Source organism: Myodes glareolus, chromosome 12 (assembly GCF_982192425.1).
Source record: "Myodes glareolus chromosome 12, mMyoGla1.1, whole genome shotgun sequence".
In the NCBI taxonomy this organism is placed as follows: domain Eukaryota; kingdom Metazoa; phylum Chordata; class Mammalia; order Rodentia; family Cricetidae; genus Myodes; species Myodes glareolus.
Genome location: NC_142037.1, coordinates 36,268,037 through 36,291,525, shown reverse-complemented (window position 1 = coordinate 36,291,525; position 23,489 = coordinate 36,268,037). Strand labels below are relative to the sequence as shown.

General features: G+C 51.0%; 1 protein-coding gene across 3 annotated transcripts in view; it reads right to left on the bottom strand.

Annotated features, from left to right (window-relative positions):
• The window catches only part of Gfra2 (GDNF family receptor alpha 2), a 116,969-nt gene that overhangs the window by 79,110 nt on the left and 14,370 nt on the right, over positions 1–23,489 (bottom strand). Inside the window, exons 2-6 of one of the 3 annotated variants that reach the window (XM_087912208.1) lie at positions 20,018–20,117; positions 18,659–18,768; positions 16,441–16,890; positions 11,246–11,560; positions 6,154–6,237 (exon numbers count right to left, since the gene is read on the bottom strand). In XM_087912208.1, the coding sequence (XP_087768334.1) occupies positions 6,154–6,237; positions 11,246–11,560; positions 16,441–16,480 (439 nt within the window). In that variant the 5' untranslated portion in view covers positions 16,481–16,890; positions 18,659–18,768; positions 20,018–20,117. Of the gene's footprint in view, positions 1–6,153; positions 6,238–11,245; positions 11,561–16,440; positions 17,206–18,658; positions 18,769–20,017; positions 20,118–23,489 lie in introns of those variants that run through there. The other 2 variants (XM_085698708.2, XM_087912209.1) reach the window with 2 other exon arrangements.

Here is a 23,489-nt window from a genome sequence, read left to right as displayed (position 1 = left end):
AATAATCACCCTGTTACCTCCATTCCAGCCCCGCCCAAGCTCTATTCTGCTGCCTGAGGTTTGTCAAGCAAACAAGAGGAACACATTTCTCAAAGGCTATCTACCTAGGCTGACCCGGCCACCATCTATTGTCTGACCTTGGAGAAGTTACTGTGTGAGCATTTCTAAATGGCAAACATATTTCCATATAACACGCCAGGCAAAGTGCATGCCTACGTTATCTCACTTGGTCTTTGCAGAACTCCTAGGAGACAGGTGTGTCTGCTGGCCCGTACACATTTCTAAGGAGCTAGGCAGAGCTCCAAGTGGAACTTGGACTCTAGTCTATGTCTGCCCCTTCTCTCTGAACCTCAGTTTTCTTTACTGTTGGGCATTTAGGCTCCCTTCCAACCACAAAAAAAAAAGTGAGGAGCTGATTTACAAATACACTTCAAACATATGTCTCAAGCGATACCCGTATGGGACATAGAGACCCTGGAGACTCCCTCAGGGATCTCAGCCAGAAGGCAGAGTTAGAGCCTAATGACATAGTCCATCTACCCATCACTTCTCTGTGTCCCTTGACTCGGCCCCATAGCTGTCAGAGACACCCTTGCTGGCCCAAACCAGTACTCTGTGCTCACTGATGTCCATCCCAAGTCCTTCGCTCTCCATTGGGCCCACGACCCTGCTAGCGGCAGGTCCTCTTCCACAACCTTTTTCAGAGAAACTCTCCGCCTAAAAGCTCTCACGTTCCTCTCTATTTTTCACCCTCGCCTGCCCCCAGAAGCCAGGGACAAGACTTGCTCAATTTCAGCTCCTTGACCCCTGCATCCTGTCTAGACAACCTCTTACCTCCATTGCCCAGATGCACCTAAAAGATTACCAACTAGCAAGCCCAGTTTGGTCTCCATGTGCAGAAGCGACATTACCCGACCTATTTTCACAAAAGTCTCTCCAGCATCCCTGAAGGCATACAGCATACACCCAGTTTACAGATGTAGCCACCCAGTGCAAAGAGGCCATAGTGAGGGCCAAGAACGCGTGGTCCATGATGATCTGCATGCTAGAAGTCCTCCCAAAGACCATGTGTTGAGTCTCCACTTGGTGAGGATGCACGGGACTAATAGGACCTTCAGAAAATGGGGTCTAGAGGGAGGAAGTTAGGCCATAGCGCATGCCCACGGAATGGGTATTAGGAGTTTGGATTTTCAGCTACCATCTTCCATACTCTTCCACCAGAGTGGACTGTTTACCACGGGTCCAAAGCAACGTGGCCAAGCAACCACGGGCTGAAACCATGACCCCAAATAAACTTTTCCTCCTTCTAAATTGTTTATCTCAGGTATTCTGCCACATTCTGTCACAGTGATAGAAAGCTGACTAACACATTCAGCAGCAAAGACTGGATTTGTTCCCAGGACTGGTAGCCCATGTTCTTCCCCTATACCAGTTGCCTCTTCAAATGCCCTGGTTTATATTTTCAAGGACAGTTTGAATTCAAAAAAAAAAAAAAGCAAGGCTGACCTCTCCACGAAATTTTTCTTTCTTCTCATGTTAAAGTAAAGGCTTCTAACATTCCCATTGCTATGGGTCAGTCACGGCCACACCGCTGATTCATCATTGAACCCAGGGCCTGCCAAGGAAGCCTATGAAGAAGGAAGGGGGAGATGAGGCTGTGCCTTCCCCGGGGCATCTGGCAAGCAGAGGGTGTTGTAAAATTCTGGCAGCTTTTCTTGACAACTGAATCCCAGAAGGACTTTCCAAGAACTCCAGCAGAGATGAAGGGTTCACGCTCCAGGATCTCTGTAACAAACACAGCCTCAAACCTCAGAGCGGAAATGGTAAAAGACAAAGGCAAGTGGGCCCCTAAGATCCAACAGCCTCCCTCTTTTCACAGGGACCCAGCTAGTGTCAGCGAACTAAGAGGAGGTCGCCCAGACCTGACACTCCCCGGCAGAGACATCACAGAGAAACAGTAAAAGGGCTACACACAGCCGAGCAAGAACATACAGACGTGAGGAGACACTGCTATCAACTACCTCTCATCCCCCAGGGTAGAACCTACTAAGGCCCAGTGCTCTGGTACAGAATTTCAAGTCACCCTACCCGAAGACTCACCAACCCATGGAGAGCCAGGCAGGGAACTATGACATCCTGAGGTCCAAGCTCTTTTGTACTGCCTACTGATGTACCACTTCCTGTAAGCATTTGTGGGACGAAAGGTGAGGGAATTCAAACTCGTGTCTTTATGCCTCATAGGACAAGAGTGTTGAATAAACAAACGAGACCATTGCATGAGCAGCTCAGAGTCAGCATCCTGCTACCTGCTACTCGGTGCTACCTGGGCCAGGTGTGATGGCTCTGGAACTCTGTGTTCCAGTCCACTGCCCACCAAAAGAATCACTAGGACCAAGTGTTAGCGACTTTTCTTGTCATCGTGGCCAAACACCTGACAGAAATCACTCAAAGGAAGACAGGTTTATTCTGGCTTGCAGTTTGGGAGGACACAATCCATCATGGCAGGACATGTGTGGGGGCTGGAGTAGGCTGGTCTGTGAAAATGGAAGCTTGAAGTAACAGGTTTCATAGAGTATGGGTCAGGAGTCTGGGGGCTCAGGCCAGAAGAGGGCCAACCTAGAGTGACTTCCTCTATTGCCGTGCTATCTGCAAGGTTCTGCAACCTCCCCAAAATAAAAATACCCAGAGACTTCAAACACATTAGCCTATGGGGGACATGACACACCCAAACTATAACGGAGCACCATAGCATCCAATGCCTTGGCTCTTAGGGAGGGCACTGGACTGGAAGACAGTTCTGGAGCTATACCTGACCCAAGTTATCAGGGTCAGCAGGTAGCAGCAGGTAGCTGATGCTGGCTCTGTGAGCTGCACATCCAGTGATTTCCTCACTGGTCTTGTCAACCCCTCTTTCCCACAGAGTGTCAAGTGTCTGTTACATAAAGGTTTCCTGCTGGAAAGATACTCAAGGATTGAATCGAGGACGCAATAGGAACTGGGGTTAAGGTGAGGACCTTGGGCCTCCAGCATTCACAGAGTAAACCCAAAAGCACCTGTCTCCACTATAGTCATCAGATGGCATCTGATCAGGGAGTAGCGGACACATTGGGTACATTTAGACTTGCAGTATGTCCCCACCGTGGCAGGCTATGCCAGCAGGCCAGCATCCTGCCTGTGAGCATCAGAGCACCATCTCAGAAGGACAGATTCATAGAGGAGTTAGACTCCAATCTGATCAGAAACCATGAGACTCAGAACGTCAGTTGGAAGGGGTTTTAGTCAGTCAGTCATATAACCCAGCCACATAGGATGGCCAAAATTCGTAAGATAGTTAGCACTGTACCTACAGCAGAGCCAGAAGGAAGCCTGCTCTAAGCACAAAGCTACTGTTCGGTAGGACTCTACTGGGGAGTCTATAATAGTAGAAGCCAAAGGCAGAGTGTTGTAACTGGCCAGCTTTGAGATCTACCATCCTCAATCACCACCAGGACCCAAGACCATGTCCCGATGACCACTCTCTGGCTACTAGAGTTTGAGTACTTGTTTGTTTTGTTGTATTGAGATGGAGTCTTATTCTAGGATGTCCTCAAACTTACTATATAGAGCAGGCTGACCTCAAACTAGCAATTTTCCTGCTTCTGTCTTCAAAGTGTTAGGATTAAAGGCGGGTACCATTCTGCCTAACTCTATAGTTTTAACCTAAATGGCCCCAAATGCTCATCTATGAAGGACTTGGGCCCCAGGTTGGCACTATGAGAGGGATTCGAAACTTTAAGAGATGGGACCTAGTGCGAGGTCTTTAGATTACTAAGAGTGTGTCCTCAAAGGGACTATGGAATCCTGATCTCTCTCCCTTCTTCTGTTTCATTTCCCAGACATGAAGTGAAAAGTTTGGCTCTACACTACAGCCATTACAAGATACTGCCATGGGTGCCCAGTAGTGAGTGAACCAGTCTTGAACTAAAGCCACAGATCATGGGAGTCAGAGTGAGCCTTTCTTCTGTAAGCTGATGACATTGAGTGTTTTGTATAGTAATAGAACCCAACTAAGACACTGGCCGATATCTCCCTTCTTGTGAGAGTCCAGGATCTCCTCCACCAGGAACACACACCCCCAACCCCCAGTCAGGGTCATCTAAAGGAGGCATATTTCGTCGAAAGGAAGTTAGCAATCTGGTCTTCCAAGTGCATGAAAATAAACAGACATTCCAAGCAGCCATCCAAAACTGATGGCCATCCAAAACTCAACCCTAAGACACAAACTTTATTTCTTGGTACATAATTTCTCTACCTGAAGGAATTATTCTTCCCTCCTTCGAGGAATGACAATAACAAAACATATTTGATACGCATTCTCCTAGCGACTAGGAAGGCTTTTGACTCACACTTTGAAACTGTGCTTCTTAACAAGCAGGGACTCTGCCCCCACAGGGGACACTTGGCAGTGTCTAAAGACATTGGTGCTTTTCACACCTTGGGAATGTGTAAGCGCATCTAGAGACCACTCTGGGGACAACGTTTAACATTCTCCGATGCAAAAAAAAAAAAAAAAAAAAGTGCTGGCAAAGCCAAGATGTCCCCATCACTGCTATTAAGAACCAGGATTCAGAGCAATAGGAGTCTTAGACGGTTCCAAAGCCCGAGGCCCAGATCCCTGTACTCAGACTCAGAGAACAAGCTTCAGGCTGGCCACTGGAGCTTGTAAGAGCTGACCACACACACACACACAGGGTGGGGGGGAGAAAAAGATGGAGAATGTTGGCCCCAGTGCCTCCTAAATGCAGGAAAAAAGAACAAGAAGAAAGGGTCACAAACCTCATCTAGTTTTTTTTCTAGTGTTTTTAATGTATATATGTGTGCATGGACATTTGTGCATGTACAGGTATGTGCATGTGTGTTCATCTATGTACCGAGGCCAGAGGATAACCTTAGACATTATCCTCAAGTATCCAATCCACCTTCTTGGGGATGGGGTCTCTTTCTGGTCCAGAGACCACCAATTAGGCTAGGATGGCAGGTCAGCAAGCCCCAGGGATCCTCCTGCCTCCACCTCTCCAGCCCTGGGGTTACAAGTTTACACCACCATGCTCAGCATTCTTACATGGGTGCTGGGAACCAAATGCAGATCTCCACGTTTGCAAAGCGAGTGCTTGGCAGGCTAAATCACTCCTCTACCCTCATTTCGCTCTCAAGCATGTACCCAACAGCAAAGCAAGAGCCCAGCACGGTCTTTCTCATTCCTCAAGGAATCACCCAGGAGCAGGCAATTCCTACCTCAGATGCCTCTCTGGTAACTCAAGCAGTGGATAGAAAACCCAGAACAGACTGGATAGTGATGATACCCCTCATCTGAACTGGTAAGGACCAGGCATGTTCAGTATTTCAGATAGTCACTGGATTGGGGATATTTGCATAACTATAAATGAGATTTCATAGAGATGGGACTCACACACAAAACTGGTTTGTTTCCTGTACACTTGATGCACACAGCCTGAAGGGAATCTTACACAATACTTTCAGTAACCCACTTTTTCACTTTGCCCCATCACATAAGTTGTAGGGTTTGCCTTTGTGTTACCATCTCAATACTCAATGTAGTCTAAACTTTGGAGCAATGTTGGATTTGGATGCCTAGGATGAAAGAACCTAAATCTATACCAGCAAACATGACCAGTATTTCCAGAACATACCCAAGAACCCTTCAACATGCCACGTGATTTACAACCCACTGACTCACTACTAACCCAAACAGATAGGGGCTTCTTCACTCACAAGTGGGGAAACTAAGGCACGAAGAGATTGGTCAACAACCTGACCAGAGAAAGGGCCCAACAGAAGATCCAGAGAAGCAGAAAGCTAAACGGGGGTGAGATTGGTGGCAAAACATCAAAGTGGCACCAGGTTTCAGATTCAAGATCTATCCATGACCACCAAGGAGCAGGCAAAAGCTTAGCTCCAGGCACTACTGAAGGAGGGAGGCCGGGTGGCTTCCTCAGGGCCAGGAGCCAAGGCTCAAAAACGGTAAGAAGCAGGCAGGGGAAGAGTGAAGTCAACAGAAGACCAGGAAAGACACCTGAGTCCAAGAGATGAATGACCCATGCCACAGGGATGAGAGGGGAAAAAACGAGCCAAGCACCAGCGAGGATCACTTACCTGAGAAGATTGAAGCAAGCCTGAAGATGTCGGAGAGGCGCGAGGTCACGGGTTCATAGGGGGAAGCTTCATAGAACTCCTCACCTGGAAGAGAGGCGGGGCATGAGACACAGGCTCCTCCTCTCCGGTAGAGCCCTCCCATCAGACAGCTACCCGACCTGAGAAACTTCCACAAACACAACCCAGGCCAGCTAGGATGTGAGAGAGGCCAGCTCTTACCGAATTGGAAAATGCTGTGCAGGCAAGTTAGGGGTGAAAGTTCAATGTGTAGAGACAAGATATTTGTCACCAATCAGAGCAGGTGTGACTGCCTCACACGTGACTTCCCTGCAGGACTCACCCTCTTCAAGGGAGTCTAGGAGGAACAACAGCCTTTGGAAGGTCAAGTGCAAACCACAGAATCTGGAGACAGAGGCCCTAATAAAACTTTCAGCCCAACTTCCTTGTTTCACAAGAGAAGGCTCTTGGGTAACCAGGCAGTGTAGCACCTGGGAGTTGTGGTCTCACACAGCTTCGTGTGGCAGACCCAGGGCTCAGGGATCTCCTGGAGACCCACACTCGGAAGTTCCCCTTTGCCTCACATCATGTCACCAGAAAGAGTGTAGCTAGGGAGATTAAAAGTCACTAGGTGAAGGGTCTGACCCCATGAGCCTATTTCCCCAAAACCTCTCCACTACCTGATATCTCCTGTGCCTCCTCAGAGTTTCAGGGGACATCAGACATCAGGGGACATCAGAGGCTTGCAGTAGAAAAGCAAATAAATGGCAGGAAATAAATGGCCCAGGATGCCCAGAAGACCCCCACCACATTATCAAGAATCCCATACCCTCTGTGGACACCTTGCAAGAAAGCAAATATCCTCGGGAGACCAGACCAGTGAGGAGAAATCAATGCAAACTCACTCAGACTGAGTGTGTGGTGATGGGGAGGGGCAGACGAGGGGTGACCCACAGCCTCACCCATTGATTTCCTATCTATCAGGGCCTGGCGTCACCGGCAGGCACCTTTGCCTACAGAGAGCCCGGGTGAGCAGCATCTGTGAAGGATGCCCCTGGAAGAGGGAGCAGAGACTGCCCCTGTAAAGGGTACCTTCATCTAGCCCAAGGGGCCACAGAGGACCAGGACTAGAGATCCAGGAAACTCTGGGATGCTCCATAGCTACTGAGTGCTTTCCTCATTAGAGAAGGTACCTGCAAGCTTGGGTCAAGATACCCAAAGCACCCTCCTGTTCATAGGAGTTCTAGCCTGCATTTTGCCAGGAAATGCTGTGCACCAGGAAGCACCCAGCACACACAGTGTGTGTCCCGCTAGGATCTGCTCACAGCTTCATCCATTGCCTCTCATGGTCTAAGTATTATCCATTGCGTCCACTGAGGCTTTACCTACTCTCTCCCAGGAGTGGGGCCCCCAGGCATTGCCACATATTAAAGGCAAACAAAGTAAGAGCTTGAGAATTGCTGCTAGGATAAAAAAAAAATAATAATAAAGTTGCTTTGCTCTTTCTACATGCCCACAGCCCCAAGCATACTTCGCACACACTAACTTACACTCTTCTTCACAGCTCTGTGAGCTAGGCACTATTGCTCCCCTAATAGTGCTGACAAGGAGCAAGGAGCACAAGAGAAGTCACATGCTCCAAAGTGACTGGTTTCATTGCCTAGTAAGCTGCAGAGTCTGACTTTAGTCCCAGGGTAGTACTAGGGTAAAAGGCCCTCTCACGTTATGATACTCTCCCAAGTATCATGTGGATTTTCAAGAGGCCCCTTGGTCAGAGCACTGTTACCGCTGAGCTGTTCCCCAGCGCTGCCCAACTCCCCCCTTGCCCAACTTTAGGAAACCCAGCCCTGGGTCTGGTTGTAGGGCAGTCCACACCATTGGCTAACCAGGGGTCCTCGCTTTCTAAGTCCACTATCATTTAAATGATCTCTTCCTGCAGCTGGGAGCACCAGGAACTATCAAGCCTGGGCCACTGAAGCCAGATCCAGGATGCAGAGTCTGGGAACTGATGCATGTGGTGGCCTTTTGCTCTTCGTGGTCTGAAGATCAGGGGCCCTGAATTTCAGAGGCACCTTTGGAGCAGCCATTGGTGATATCCCCACTGTGGCCATACATAGTTGTAATGACAGGAAAAGAAGAGACCCCCCACACCCTTTTCCCAGCCACAGGATCACCCTCAGCCCAGTCAAAAGGAACCTGGATATGGTGTAAGGACCCTGGATTCAGCCACCAGCTTGCTATGTGCCCTGGACAGTCATTCTACCCGTGACTCAGTTTTCCCTACAAACAGGACTAATGGGTTACAGTTCTGATTCCCTAAACACAGTGGCTACCTCTTCAGAGGCCATATGCCTGTCACACTGGTTGCCCTTCCTCCAGGGCCACCTCAGCTCCTGCTGCAGATGTGGGGTCCTGGAGTTGGGTAGAGGAATAAAGACGTGGGCAAGTCCCACCCACCTCAGGGTCAGAGGGAAACCAAGAATCGGAGGAAAGTCCCATGCCCCTCCCTATCTTCTCTCCTCTCTCAGTGTGTCTTGCCCTCACCTGGGCCCCAGGCCCAGCCCAACCACTAAGTATTATTAAAGTGTATGGAGAAGATACCTACAGCCTCCCCCAGGGAAACGGCTCAACCTTACAATGAATTACTAACTCTCAGGCAGACCTTATCACTCACAGGGATATAGCCTCCTGCTCAAAGGTCTCCTGGCTTCTCCTGACGGATCCTGAACAGTAAACCTCCAGCCCTGAGACCTAGGAGAAGAGGCGAGCGTCCGCAGAAAGGGGCAAGCCGGGATGCATTTCTGGAACCCTCCCATGGCAAGCATAGGCTCTACAGTCTCCATGGGGCCAGAACCCTCTGAGGCCTACAGTGGTGTTAACAGGGGGTCGCTGAGTGAATGAACTCAGGAGTCCCCTCCAGACATGGACTCAGAGACAGCTATACGCAGGGAGGTGTTCCAAGCCCAAAGGGGCTTTGAATATCCCACCTTATTGACAAATAAATACACACAGCATCATGCTCACCGCTGCCTCCTGCTTCTGGTCACAGGCTGTCCTGCACACAGGCATGCCCATTCCAAAGGGAGCCACCAAGGTGACGGGACGGCTCCTGCTAAGTCAGTTCTATCTCGTCCCCTATCTGTTGCTCTGCAGCCCAAGCAGGCCCACCTCTGCCAGCTGTCTGAAGACCTAAGTTCAGTTTCCCGCAGGCTCACAACTGTCTGTAGCTCTCCACTCCAGAGAATCCTATGCCTCTAGCTTCCATGGGCACCTGCACTCATGTGCTCAGAAACCACAAGCACACACACACACACATACACACACACACACACACACACACACACACTTCTGGGAGAAGTTATCCACATTCATCATGTCCAATCCTCTGCCTCCACTCACTCCCTAACCAGGGCTCTGTCCCCAGAAGTCACATAGCAGGCTTACCCAAGGGGCGGCAGGGATATCTCAATCCTTCTCCTGCTTGGCCTGTGTGAGCTATTGAGAGTCTTCTGTTTCCTTGGTGGTCCTCCCAATACTCTTCCAGAACCTTCTCAAGCACCTGTGCACATCCCCTCCCCTCATCTGTCCTTTAGAGACAGCAGGCAGGAGCTCTTTTACTGCCCTCACTCTGGGATTGCACCTCTGTCTTAGCTCCAGCTTCTAAACAAAGGCTCACGGACACTCCAGAATCTCTCTCGAACCACATCCTTCCCTGAACTCCATACTTGCATGCCTACAGGGCTTGACCAATGGCAGGTGGGGAGCCCCAGCGCAAGACCACATCCCCTGCCTTCTTCTACTCAAAACCTTGGCAGGCACAGGAAGCTGGGGGTCTTTCTTGGCCACTTTTTTTCTTCCCATCTCACAGGTAGTAGTTGACAAAACCTGTTGATTCTACCTTGTTCAGAAGCATGCACATCCATTTTTCCTTTGTTGCCCTGTCCTGTTCCTGCCATTGTCCCTGCCTGGGGTCACAGTCCCTACAACTGAATGTCTTCCCTAGAACTCCATGGACATCATTCAATCTGATCACCTCCCTGGAAATCTGAATTAAAGCCACTCAAGCTTCCTGTTGCCCAGCAGATCTCTTTCCTTCTAGCCCCCAGCCCTTCCATTAACGATGGAAGTAACATCGTCCAGTTACTTCCAGTTCTTCTTGAAGATTCAACTCTCAGGCCTGACCCTACCAGGTTTCTCCCTCCACCTGCCCACTCTTAGTATGTCCTTCACCTGGTGGTGACTCCATCCCAGCCTAGAGACAACATCTTCCCAGAAGGCTCTTTAGGTTTTTTAACAAGGGCTTAGCCGCCCCTCTAAGGCATTTCTACTATGCCCTGGGTCATTCCATAGCAACAGTTATGCCTTCCAACATGCATGTTCCCCCTTTCTTACTGCACTCCATCCCAGGCAAGGGCAACCCCAGATTCCAGACTATTCCAGTAACACCAAGCAACAATGATGCGCTCTCAATAAATGCTTGCCGAATTAGTAAATGAACATCTGGCCAAGGTGACCAATCATCCTGAAGTGTGTGCAGATCTCAAGGTCCTGTCTAGACGGAGGAGGATCAAGGAGTATGGAGGAGGTGTCACTGGGGGAGGGACTCCCAGGTTCTGCCTTGGGCAGGCTTAAGGAGAGCTTGCCTAGAGACATGGGACCTGTTGCTCATGTCCCATCCTGAGCTCCTAATGGCTGTATAAAGTGCCTAGGTCAGCCATTAGATCCGGGACCACATGAGGAGAACAAGTTTCTGGACTCAGCTCCCAGCAAAAGGGCATCAGAGTGGCAGGGGCTAGTACCTCCTGCTCTCTATCTGCCTGGTGCCTCTTCCCTCTCCTGGGCACAACTCCATGCTGCCCTTCCTTGCATCCCGCCATCCATCCAGCTCATCCTCCATCTGTGTCATTTCCCTTCCTCTACCACCATTGTCCTCCTAGGAGGGGTCCTTACTTCCTCTCGATTCTAGCTTCTCTTATGGATTTGTATAACGGGGAGCAGATCGGATCACCTTTCTACCAAGCCCTCCCTTCTGAACCTCTGGCTGATCCATCCTCTTCCCCACCACCACCCTTCCTTAGGGCCCAGCCAGGCTTACCCTCGGTCAGCCCCAGATGGATGCTCCAGTAGATCTGCAGACACTGCAGCTCCTTCTTCATGCCCCGCTTGCAACGGCAGTCATACAGCGGGCTTTCCTGCAAGACCTCCAGGGCCGCCTGGCACTCCTTATTGGCCAGCATGGTATTGCGATCCCGGCCCGCCAGGCACTGCCGAAGGGTGCGGTACCTGGAGCTGCAGTTGGATTCAGCCGCACACAGCTCATTGGCCCGGACACAGTCCACTGGGGGGCGCCAGCCGTGGAGCTCAGAGCCCTGCAGGGAGGAAGGGCTGGCCAAAGAGCGGAGGGTTTCGTCTGGGTAGTGGGGAGGGAAGACAAGCATGAATGAGGGCTACCACAGTCTCCGACCCCAAGGCAGGCCTAAGGCTTGAAGGAACTTCTCACCCACTATTGTATCAAAGTACACCAAGATTAAGGTCAAGTCAGACCCAACCTAGTCAGCCATGTTCCCCTACAGTCATAGTTCATATTCGTTTCCTATGAGCACAATCCTAGGCAGCAGCCTTCACTGCAAACTGCAGGCAAGCTAAGATGCCGGTAGTCCAGACAGAATGCCATCCCCTCAGCAAGGAGTGGTAGGGTTTACACAGCGTGACCTCACTGCATCTCCCAACGTTCAAACCTCAGCTGCATCCAAGGCCTTGGTTTGAAGGCACTAAAAGTCAGGTAGCCTTCAGAGACCATCTGAACCTTCGAGAGACCCAAGAATCAAGCCTCGTCATCATATTTCAGGGACACTCAGGTCCAAAGAAGGGAAACAACTCAAGGTCGCACACAGAGAAGCAAAGCCCCCTCCAGCCCTTTGTCTCATCATTCCACTGTTGCTAGGATCTTAGAAGACAGCCAGAAACATGCCTAACCCTGTGGTCCAGGAGGCCCAGGAGGGGGAAAAGGAGACCCCCTTTAGGCCTTGCCTTTCCATATTTGCCAACTTCATTCCAGACAGTGGCCTGACCAAGTGGCTGCATAGCCAAGTTCCACCCCAGCCTCCTGCGAAAGAGAAGGCATTAGGCAAAGCGCAGAAGCAAACCTGCTCTCCCTGGCGCTAGGGCCCTATCAGGACTTGCCTCTCCCACCTCCATCTCTCAGTTCCTCTTGCGTCTTGTCTCCCAAGGGCTCTGTTCTCAAGAGACCTCATCACCTCTTCCCTTTTCCTCCCCTTTCCTTCCTTTCCTCCCTATCCTACTCTGAAATTCCCCTCTCTCTCTCTTTTTTAATTCCTTCCAAAAGCAAAATAATAAATCAATTACAGAAAAGAAATCACTCCCCTCCTTCGGGTCCTGCCTTCCAGCCTGAGCTGGCTTTAACCCACCCTTCTTATCTGTTTCCCACAGTATCCTCAGAAGGGAGGGGTTCGAAGACTGGACATGAAGGGCTTCTCTAAGCTGGTCAGACCCTTTTAAAGCCAAGTTCCCAAAATGGTTTCCTCCAGATATGGACGACATCTTCTGTCTCTATGTCCTTCCTTAACTCCTAACTTCAGACACTGCCCCCCCCCACCAAAAAAGCGCCATACCACTGCTACAGCAAAGACTGCCTTCTGCAAGACCCAAAGGATAATTTTTGAGAGGTGTTCTCTACTCTCTCCCACTCCAAAACAGAATAAAATTCTAGGCCATTAGTCCCTTCCTCAGAATACCGCAGAATCTCCCACCCGTTTCTTGCCCAGCCACTTTCAGGCCTTCTCCCTAGGAGGCCCTACTCCTGGGGGAGCTACTGCAGGGAGACAGCGACACCTACAGGTAGAACTGCACACAGCAAGCCTGTCACTCCCCAGAGCCCCCAGTGGGGGGAAATCATTCCCAGAGAGCCTTAGGCCTTCTCCCACAAGGAAACAGCAAAGGAGATGAAGGGGAGCTGGACTCCCGATGGAGGAGGCTCCAGTTAGAGCAAAGGAAGAATTCTTCTCTCCTGACCATACTCCTGCCTCATAACAGAAAGAGCTGACGAATGTAACCACTCCGAGACAAAACAAGAGGTAGAAACCGGTACTGAGTAGGAGTTACGGGAAGCAAGGTCGGCCCAGACTCTTGTCTTCGATGTGTCCTCCACGAAAGCTGAGGTAGCAGCTTTCTTTCTAGGCTTCAGCAGATTCCAACATTGCTTCACAGGACTCTAGTGCCTCTGGGCCGCCCAGGAGCAGCTGAACCACCACACCCCCACCCCATCTCTCTGACTTGCACCTGTCTGCCTCTCTCAGTCAGTCCTGAGCTTCCACTGACTTCATCCTAGAGTTGCAGCAAGAGGTCCACCTTCCACCTGACTGAGCTAGAGGCTGGACTGTCTGAGGTGGCTTCGAATGGGACATACAGACATTCAGAGCCTTCTACTGGCTCAGAATTCACACTTGTTTAAAGTCAGCCGAGAAGCTAGCTCCAGAGAGTGCAACAATAAAGCAATTCACTCTGCCTGCCCTGCAACTGAGCCCAGAGCCCCCAGGATGCCCTGACCACAAGTCTCTGTTAGCTCCCAAACCAATATGGAGGGATTTCCCATCCTGTCAACCGGTGTTGGTGATATGCTCTGCAGAGGACCAGGACATGCTTTCACTGACTGTCCTAATCTCTGGGACTCAGCTTCAAAACTCCCAGAAGCAGCCATGCCCAGGCAGAGAAAGGGACCCACAGCAGCCAGGGTTTGCTAGCCAAGAATCCAGAAAAGGCTGGCCTCCTGGCCTGAAGGAAGGAAACTTGGGTCTATGGAGAGTAGGCAGTGTGGAGCCGGTCCAGGAAGCACAGGGAAGGGGAGGGTGGGGGTCCAGATTGCTGTCCTGCATCCAGTGTCCCCTCAAGAGCCAGATGTGTGAGCTAGAATGCCACCGGGGATGGGCCCTCTGCCCACCCGGTCCCCACCATTTTCTACACTGCATTCCCTCCATGTGTGCCAACACTGGAAATCTGAATGGCTGGGCTAAAAGGCCCTTTCTCTCTACTGTAGTCCTCTGACACTAGATCTCACTCAGAGCCTTTGAAAAGGTATCTGAAGGCCCTTGCTGGGGCGGAGGACACTCTTCACCACGGCCCCAGCCAAACCGCCAACTTGAGAAGGAACCTCCGTTCTGAACTGACTTTCCAACTGGTTCCCAACTACAGTCTTATAGGCAGGGAAAGGGCCATTGGATTTAGGTTTCCTTCACACCGTGACTCCATCCTATCTGAGCCTTTTAGAATTCCACAGTCTGTCATTGAGTTGAGCCTTTGCCCAGCTTTGGAGAAGGACTTCTCAAGGGAGAGGGGACTGAAGAGTCAAGACCCAAGGAGATGCCAGGCAACTCGCCCCACCCTTCCACTTTTCCCTCTTCCCATCTTAGCCCCTGGATGGCAGACGATGGTAGACATCTCTGCTGTGTGTTCACACTCCACACACATGCCTTCACACACCCGTCCACACCCATTATGTGCAGGATGCCCAGCACTTCTGTGGAGAGCTGCCTCCTCAGCTAGGAACACCCCATGTGCAACTTGGCATCTGCTACTGGAGGGGGCTGTTCTCTACTGATGTCCCTCAGAGAGGACCCCTACACTGGTATGCATGAACCCTTGATGGTGGTGGGGTACAATTCAACATCAGGCAATCTGGCAGGTTTTGCCTGAAATGCGATTTTCTTTTCTTCTTGGCTCTGAGCATTCTGAGCCCCAGAAAGCTGTGTTTTCAGACCATCAATGAAGAAAAAGGTCAAATTTTGTGACAGTTCGTTCAGAATGAGAGTCCACTTCCCTAAGGCTGCTGGAAAGGGTGGCAGGGTGAAAATGAGCAGAGAACATCTCCTATCCTCAGACTCAGTCCCTCCTACCCCACAGGGTTACTGCCAGGGTTACTGCAAGCCTGGTGAAGGCCACACCCCGGGGCAGGGCCACATCCCCTAAGAATGCGTAGCTGGGAGGTAGCAAGTCTGTGAGCCGGGGAAGGGCCCAGGATACAGCCAACACTGACTCTACCAGACTACAAATCGGCAGGACCAATCTGGAGGGCACTTCTTAGACCATGCACATCTCCCATAACCTCCCTGTCTGGGTTTTCCATAACCCTTGCTGCTGGAGGTAAAGATGATCTTCTGATCCTTGCTTGGTAGTCTAGTTCACTCTGGACATACCAGTAAGCCATGACCCCAAGAACAGAACCTGCACAGATGTCACACACACACACACACACACACACACACACACACACACACACACACTCTTTCCAGAACACAGAATCCACACACAGCCTTGTAAACATCTTTTCTTCGCCTGTGCAAGAGGAAATCTCTATCTATCCCAAGAAGCTGAGATTTTACAAAGTATAAGGGGAAGGGGGAGGCTCTGCTGGACAAGGGGGCTTACTGGATGAACAGTGAGTGGTCTTTGTTAAAGCTCTGCCCCCCCCCTTTTGCATATATTCACCTCTCCATCTTCTTCTTCCCAAGGAGCAAACTTTGGCCTCCTCCCCTTCTGTTTCCCCACGCCCCTAGCTTTAAGCCCCAGGGCAGTTGCTCTGAAGGCCTTGAACACCCCTTTGCACGCCTGCTCTCTGCCTACCGGCTGACTTGGGTATAAGTGGAAAAGGAGACATTGGGTAGGAAGAAACTTGCAAAGTGCTCCCGAGAGTGAGGAAATAGGGTGCTTTCCTGAGGCTGATTGGCAAGTGGGAGGTGACTACAAGGGCTACCCGTGAGCGTCCAAACCAGGACCTCCTGCAGAAATCCAGTGACTCAGAAGGCAACCAGGAAAGGGGGTGCTGGCGTGTTAGCTCCCAGACAGCCTTTCCCCTCCCTCCTTTCTTCCACGCTAAGAGTTGCAATTTTTTTCTTCCTAAGTTGCTGCAAATTGAACCCGTTATTTTGAGGGAAATGAGCGTTATCACCGCCTGCAAGTAAGCGTGTGTGCGCGCGCGGCGGCGCGTGAGTGCGTGCGGAGATGGTTTGAATGTTGGAAGTCTCCTTCTCAGTCCTCCGCGCAACCAGCCAGCTACCGCACGGCTCCCTCCTTCAGAGCCTCCCGGGCTGTTCGCCTCCCCGGAGCCTCCCCACGGAGCCCTGGCCCTGTCTCCCAGCACGGCGGCGCTCTCCCGGTGTCTCCCGTGGCGCCCTGCTCGCAGCCCCCAACCCCACCCCCGCGTACCCAGCTTCCAGCGGGCACCTGAACGCGCGCAACCCCGTGTGGCCCCCAGACTCGCCACCTGCAGGTACTCACCTAAAAAGAAGAAGAGGCAGAAGGCGTTTGCCAAGATCATGTTAAATAAATCCCACAGTTTTGTGTGTGCGTGTCTTTCTCCCTTAGGTTTAAAAAAATAAAAATAAAATAACAACGATAATAATAACCGCCAAGCAATGATAATGACCCCCAAATCCAATGCGGAGATCCCGAGCCGGCTGAAGATCCCGAGTCCTGGGGTTCTCGCTGCTGGTTGCAGGGGGTGGGGTGGGAGGCGGGCGGTGGGCTGCCTCTCGACGTCCCCCTTGCCACTGAAATCAAACACACGTAGCTACGTGTCTGGCTGCCTTCTAAGCCAACAGACTGGTCCCGAGGTCAGCCCAGCCCTTCGCGCGTCCGGGAAGGCGTGAGTCCCCGCGGGTCCAATTCCCCTGCACTTCCCAGGAGGGGACTGGAGAGGTGGGGACGAGGAGATCTGAAAGTGAAGGGCTGGAAGAAAGCAGCGAGGAAGGGGGTCAGAATAAATGCAAATAGGAAAGAAATCCACCGACGGATAAGGAGCAATCCAGTAGGAGCTTCTAGGATGGGAAACCAGAGTCGCTTCTTTGGCACCAAGACGAAGAAAAAGAATAAAAAAAAAAAATTTCTTCTCCCGCTAACCCTTGCTCGACTCACTCACTTTTTTCTAATGGAATTCCAGTGCCAGGGTGCCTGTGCTTGCGTGTGTCTTTCTCTCCTCCCTCCCTCTGCTCTCCCTCGCTCTCGCTCTTTGCTCTCGATCTCCGCTCTCCCTCGCTTGCCTCTCCCTCCCTACTCCCTCTCTCCCTGCTCCTCCCTCCGCCCGCTCCCTCCCCCTTCACGGCTCCCTCGCCAAGGCTCTCACGCCTCGCCCCACTCCTCTGCCCCGGGCTCGGCGCTCCGGCTCCCTGGCGGCTGGCTACTCGGAGCGCGGGAGCGCGGCAGAGCAGCGACACTCTGCAGCAGCCGTGGCGGAGACTCGGCGGTGGTAGCAGCAGCGCAGCGGTGGCGCTGGCGCCAGGGAACTCTGGCCTAATGGTGAGCTCCACCACTGGTTCCCTCCGCTCAGCTGCCCACCATCCTGGGACCAGTCTGCCGCCTTGGCCAGAAACCGATCTGATCCCCGGGTTAGTGTCCAAGCTCAAACCGACAAAGCCCATTAAGCCTCCACGCCCCCTCCTTCCATGAAATTTCTCGTCCCTCCTAGACGAGGGTTTGCGCCCCCACCGAGTGCCACTGCCCCTGCACTGGACCCCCAGGGCCATGAGATCTCGGCCTGGGAAAGCTGAAAGAGGCTAGGGGACACTGAGGCCCTGGTGCGGGAGCCATCCTGGATGTATGGGGGCAGGGCAGTAGAGAGAGCCCTGGCCTGGTGGAGGTCTGAAAGAGAGCATCACTCTCTGCGAGATGATGTATCCCTCGTGGGAAGCGGATCTAAGCAGCACCCCAAAGGCACTAGGGCACCCAAAGACGCCCAGTAGGCCAGCCGTCCAAGCAGGAGAGCAGCCTGCAAGCCTGGGTCTAGCCCCGCGCTCCTACACGTGTGTTCTGCCCGCGGAGCTTGGGAACTTTCACCGCACACTGGCGCCTGTCTTGCCAAACCCACACCCCCAATACACACACACACACACATACACACACACACACACACACACACACACACACACACACCAGCTTTGCAGCCATTCCAGACTTTTCTTTACCATGCCCTGGATCAAAAAAAAAAAGGTTGTCTGGGCGTCCCAACCGCCTCCTCCCAGGCAAGTGAACCAGACAGAACCGTGCGGGAAGGAGTGCGGGAAGGATCCAGCCTGGATGCGCACTCCAACCTACTGGGGTGCCCCAAAACACAGGGCATCCAGGCCTCCACTTCCCACCTCCGCCCGGCACTCAGAGATCACTTGGGCTCCCAGGACTAGTCAGGAACTGTTGGCCCCTCCCCGCTCCCCGGCTCCGAGGCTGCCGGGGACTCCTCCCCAAGTCGGGAAGGGGACAATTGATCCATCTATCTTTGGGTCCCCGCTCACCGGCGTGTTTTAGTCACGGAATTTACAATAAAAGCCCAGAAGCACCACCGAAAAAGAAGCGTTTGGCTGGGAATAGGTTGAGGGCGAAGTGAGGTTGCTGACGGAGGTGGCAGGGCAGCAAGCAGACAGGCGGTGAACACACTGCGGCGCCCTCAGGATCATACAACCCACGCACACTGGGCACCCTAATTCCATGTTCCTCTCTGACACACCCTCGGCTGCCCTGAATCACGGGCTTTTGGCACTCCTGTGCGTTGCGTGCGGCTCCTCGCACTCTGAGTGGCAGGGCCTGGCTTACGCGGTGTCTGCTCAACTTTCCACGCTGCCAAAAAAAAAAAAAAAAGAGGAAAAAATAAGAAAAAAGAATGAAAGGTAGTCAACATCCAAAACCTTTTGGTAGTGTCTTTTAAAATGCATTGTTAAATACCAGCGATAGAATGGAGGAAGTGCTAGAAATCTGCTTAGTGTGGAGAGGGTCTCTCACAAAACCAGCAGTCTTGGCTGCTTAGTGGGAGAGCTAGAGGGAGCATCTTCCATCTTGTGGATTTAGGCGGGCAGGCAGCTCTTCCCAAGTGTGGGAAGCACCTAATATGTGTCTCATCCAGCCCAAGGAAAGACAATGATCCTACACCCTACATCCAATAATACCACTGTGATGTCTGGGTAGTGAAGGGTTCCCGCAGAAAGTGGGGCGATTGCTCAGTACTGAAGCAACAGGCTTCTCTCTGTCCTTCCTCTGGGGTGATTCTGTTTTACGAAATGACTTCCCAAGGTCTCCTAGGTTCTTTCCAAAATTTGAGGAACTTAAAAAATCTGATGTCAGCCAAGTGTTGGCAAGCATAGGTTAAAAGATAAAAAGCAGACAGAGGTGGCAGCACACACCTTTAGTCCCACCACTCAGAAGGCAGAGGCAGGGGGATCTCTGTGAGTTCGAGGCCAGCCTGGTCTACAAGAGCTAGTTCCAGGACAGGCTCCAAAGCTACAATGAAACCCTGTCTCGGAAAACCAGACAGAGAGAGAGAGAGAGAGAGAGAGAGAGAGAGAGAGAGAGAGAGAAGCAATATGAGTTATACCTCTAGGGACTCTTAGCTCAGAAGCCAAACGCTGGGAGCCTTGTCATTAAATAAATAAAGCTCTTTTCACTCACTCACCTACTTCCAGAGCCTTCTGATGGTCCAGGCATTACCTACCTCCACTCATTTGTATCCCTTAAAGATCTCCCTTTCAAGTAGACCCTAGAGACTTTAAAATTACTGCTGAGCAGTCCCTTCCTTTACCCAGACGGTATATATCGTACCTCCGTTTAGCTCTAGCTGAGTATGAGGAGGAGAGGGCTCCGAAACATCAATTTTGTCACCCGCCTATCGTTAAGTGTACTGAGAAAGCAGTAGAAGACAGCCAGGGATGAGCTCTACCGAGTTCCCATGGGAACAGGGATACCAGATTCTGGTGGTAGGAGGTGAGCTACTTGAGATGCTTCAGGGCTTCTGGACCACCCAACCCTCACAGGGACAATGAGAAACACTCACCGCCACCACCCTTTGGCTTGTGTGACTGTGGGACGTATTTACCTTGAATCCTCTTTTCTCCTATCTGTGCTGAGATCCACCACCATCTTCCAGTGGCCAATCTAAGCTACTGTTAGACAGAGCACAATCCATTCACCAGGATCTACTGAGGAAAATGTATTAGGCAGGGGCCATTTAGTCCCTCTGAACCTCAATTATCTCACATATAAAGTGGAGATGTTTCCTAAAAAACAACTTTGTAAAAACTTACAATACTGCACACAAAGCCGCTGGTAGAGAGCCTGACTCACCTCTTCCCTCCCGGATCCAAACTGAGAATGAGGCTATCGGATCTAAGTGTAATCAGAAGCAGAGATTAAAAAACAGCAAGGGGTCAAGAGAAGTGGAGAGTGTTTTCTAGAAGATAGGAGCAGACCTTGCATGAGGAAGTCATAGGAGACTGGGGGGTGGGGTTGGTATCCTTTGAGAGATGAGACATGACACACTTAGATACCCTATATCCCTTTCAGTTTCCATGGACCCCACCTCTCTGTATCTGTGATTGCAGGATGGGGGAGCAGTCCCTGGACTCAGACTGAGCATCACAAGGTGCAGGAGGAGAGAAAGAGGATATATGAACCTAAATGCCTCTTCTTTGCCTGGTGGAGAAGATTCTCTCGAAAGCAAGAGCGCTAAGGAGTAAGAAGGCACAGAGTAATCCATCCATGCATAACGTAGACTCTCCTTCTTTGGTATAAGGAAGAAAGCTGTGGGTTCCCTTGTCCTATAGGTGGAAACCAACGAAGAAGAAGAAGGAGAAGGAGAAGGAGAGGAGGAGGAGGAGAAGGAGAAGGAGAAGGAGAAGGAGAGGAGGAGGAGAAGGAGACGGAGAAGGAGAGGAGGAGGAGGAGGAGGAAGAGAAGAAGAAGGAGGAGGAGGAGGAGGAGGAGGAGGAGGAGAAGAAGAAGAAGAAGAAGAAGAAGAAGAAGAAGAAGAAGAAGAAGAAAAGAAGAAGAGGAGGAGGAGGAGGAGGAGGAGAAGGAGAAGGAGAAGGAGAAGGAGAAGGAGAAGGAGAAGGAGGAGGAGAAGGAGACGGAGAAGGAGAGGAGGAGGAGGAGGAGGAAGAGAAGAAGAAGGAGGAGGAGGAGGAGGAGGAGGAGAAGAAGAAGAAGAAGAAGAAGAAGAAGAAGAAGAAGAAGAAGAAGAAGAAGAAGAAGAAAAGAAGAAGAGGAGGAGGAGGAGGAGGAGGAGAAGGAGAAGGAGAAGGAGAAGGAGAAGGAGAAGGAGAAGAAGAAGAAGAAGAAGAAGAAGAAGAAGAAGAAGAAGAAGAAGAAGAAGAAGAAGAAGAAGAAGAATGCGTCCCCATCATGATAAACACACCAGGAACCACAGAGGTGTGCTCCACCACAGGGCAGCAGCCCAACCAAGGATATTCACCAACCACCAGTCAACCAGAATAAACTTACCAGATTTACCAGATGCCTCACAGGTCCTCAGAACTGCACCAAAGGCTGTGAGAATTGGACTGGGTGTCTCCCTCAGGAAAGCGTTTAGAGATGGAGTTAGTCGTGCCTTCATGAAAAGAGAGGGAACACCCCAAAGGCAAAAAGAGAGGAAGAAAGAAAGTGATGCTGTATTTCAGGGTAGGTGTCCAAAGGGATCTCACTGTTCGTGGAAGTGAGACTCACTCTGGAGAGGCAAGCAAATTTGTCTAAGGGCATTTCAGGTGTGGGAGCTATTGTGTGAGGCTGCTGTGATGGGGAAGGACTGAGACATCCAGTTGAGAGGGGCCAACTGCACAAGTCAAGAGGCCTGGTGGGAGGAGATCGAAAGGATCCAATGGGGAGTGACATACACCAGGGGCTGTAGACTTGAGCCTCTAGGAGCCACTAAAGGCATTGAGCAGGTATTGTCATACACTGGTGTGATGTGGTATATGGTATGATATGATATGATATGATATGATATGATATGATATGATATGAATGATGGAGACAATGGGGGGCACTTGTGACGGTGTCGGCCTGAGGTGATGAGGGCCCTAACAGGAGATGGCAGAGGGCATGGACAGGAGATGGCTGCCAGAGACAGGGCATTCTAGAATGAATCAACAGGATGCTGGTGACAACTTGAACACCATGAATGGGGGAAGAAAATTGCCTTCTACTCCATGGCTTGGATAAAGACACCAACTCTCATTTTTGCAGGCTTTGCCATGGAGAGGGGGGGAAAGTAGTTAACTTGTGGTGGAATATAAGTTCATACTCCTTTAATTCTAATAATAGCCCCCATGGGCTAGGTTAGTGGTTTAACTTACACAAAGTCCTATTCTAAGTGGGATAAAGTCAGGCAGCTAAAATTGAGGGTACTGCATTAGACAATCTGGGTTCCATACGAATAAACAAAATGACAGCAGCTCTCAAGGCCTATAAACTAAGGACATCTGAGATAATTCCTTTCTCCCTTCCCTGTCTGTGTAAAAAGAAAAAAAATCATGAGACTCAAAATTATTTTTCTTACTTATACTTTGCACCTGTCCAGCTTCACCCTTGGAGTTCAAGACTTGAGACTAGAAAGGATCCTGTCCATATAAAACAGCTTCACAGTGTCCAGCCTTGTGTCCTGAGCCTGGATTTTCCCTGAGTTTACCAGCCCTCTGTTGGTCTCTGATGACAGGAGAGCACCAACTAGAATAGCCTTGGTCCAAGTCATTATGGACCCAAGGTACATCTCTGAAGGAAGGAGCTAGCCTAGGGATTAACTAAACCTGCTGGTTCTCTGAGAGGGAACAAGGCTTCACACTAGGGTAAGTGAGACCAGATGAGGAAGAGAGCATCCTTCATTCAGGGGTATTGATTCCTTTAATTGATTTCAGTCAGTGTTCTTAGTGCCTCTCATCCCCTGCAGAGGTAGGATCTCTCTACTTAGCCCCTTCTCAAGCCCCAAGGACTGTTCTGTGGCCTCACACAGCCCAGCGCCCCCCACCCCAGCTCCAGCATAGCCCATTAGAGAAGGAAAAACCTTTTTGCTACAATTTCTTAGAGGGAGAGGTATGGGAGGCAAGAAGCAATTGCGCCTTAAAAAGCCACGTATCCTCTGATTGAGGCTCTGTGCCCCCACACAGAAGGAACACCCTCCCCATCCAGGTCTTATGGCATCCCAGAGAAACATGGTACCAAAACTAGACTCCCTTCAAAGTGAACAAATGGGTTGAAGTCTGTCCATGACATACGCCATGGCACAGTCAAGGTCACAACATATGCCAGCAAGTTTCAAATCTGAGACCAAAAAGCCAGTCCTTCTCACCCTATAGTAGGGAGTGAATGAGTGAATCCTGACTGTCTTACAGAATTGGGAAGGAAAGAAAGAATCCAACCTGCTGATGTGTTACATCACTCAAGAATTCTCTGGGACGGGTGACTGTTAGGGGTGGGACAGGGGTGGGCAGGGGAAAAGTACCCAAGGCATTTTGGGACATATGTCCTCCAAGAAAGCCGGGAATGGCTGGTGACCTGAACTCCATCAGACCTCCAAA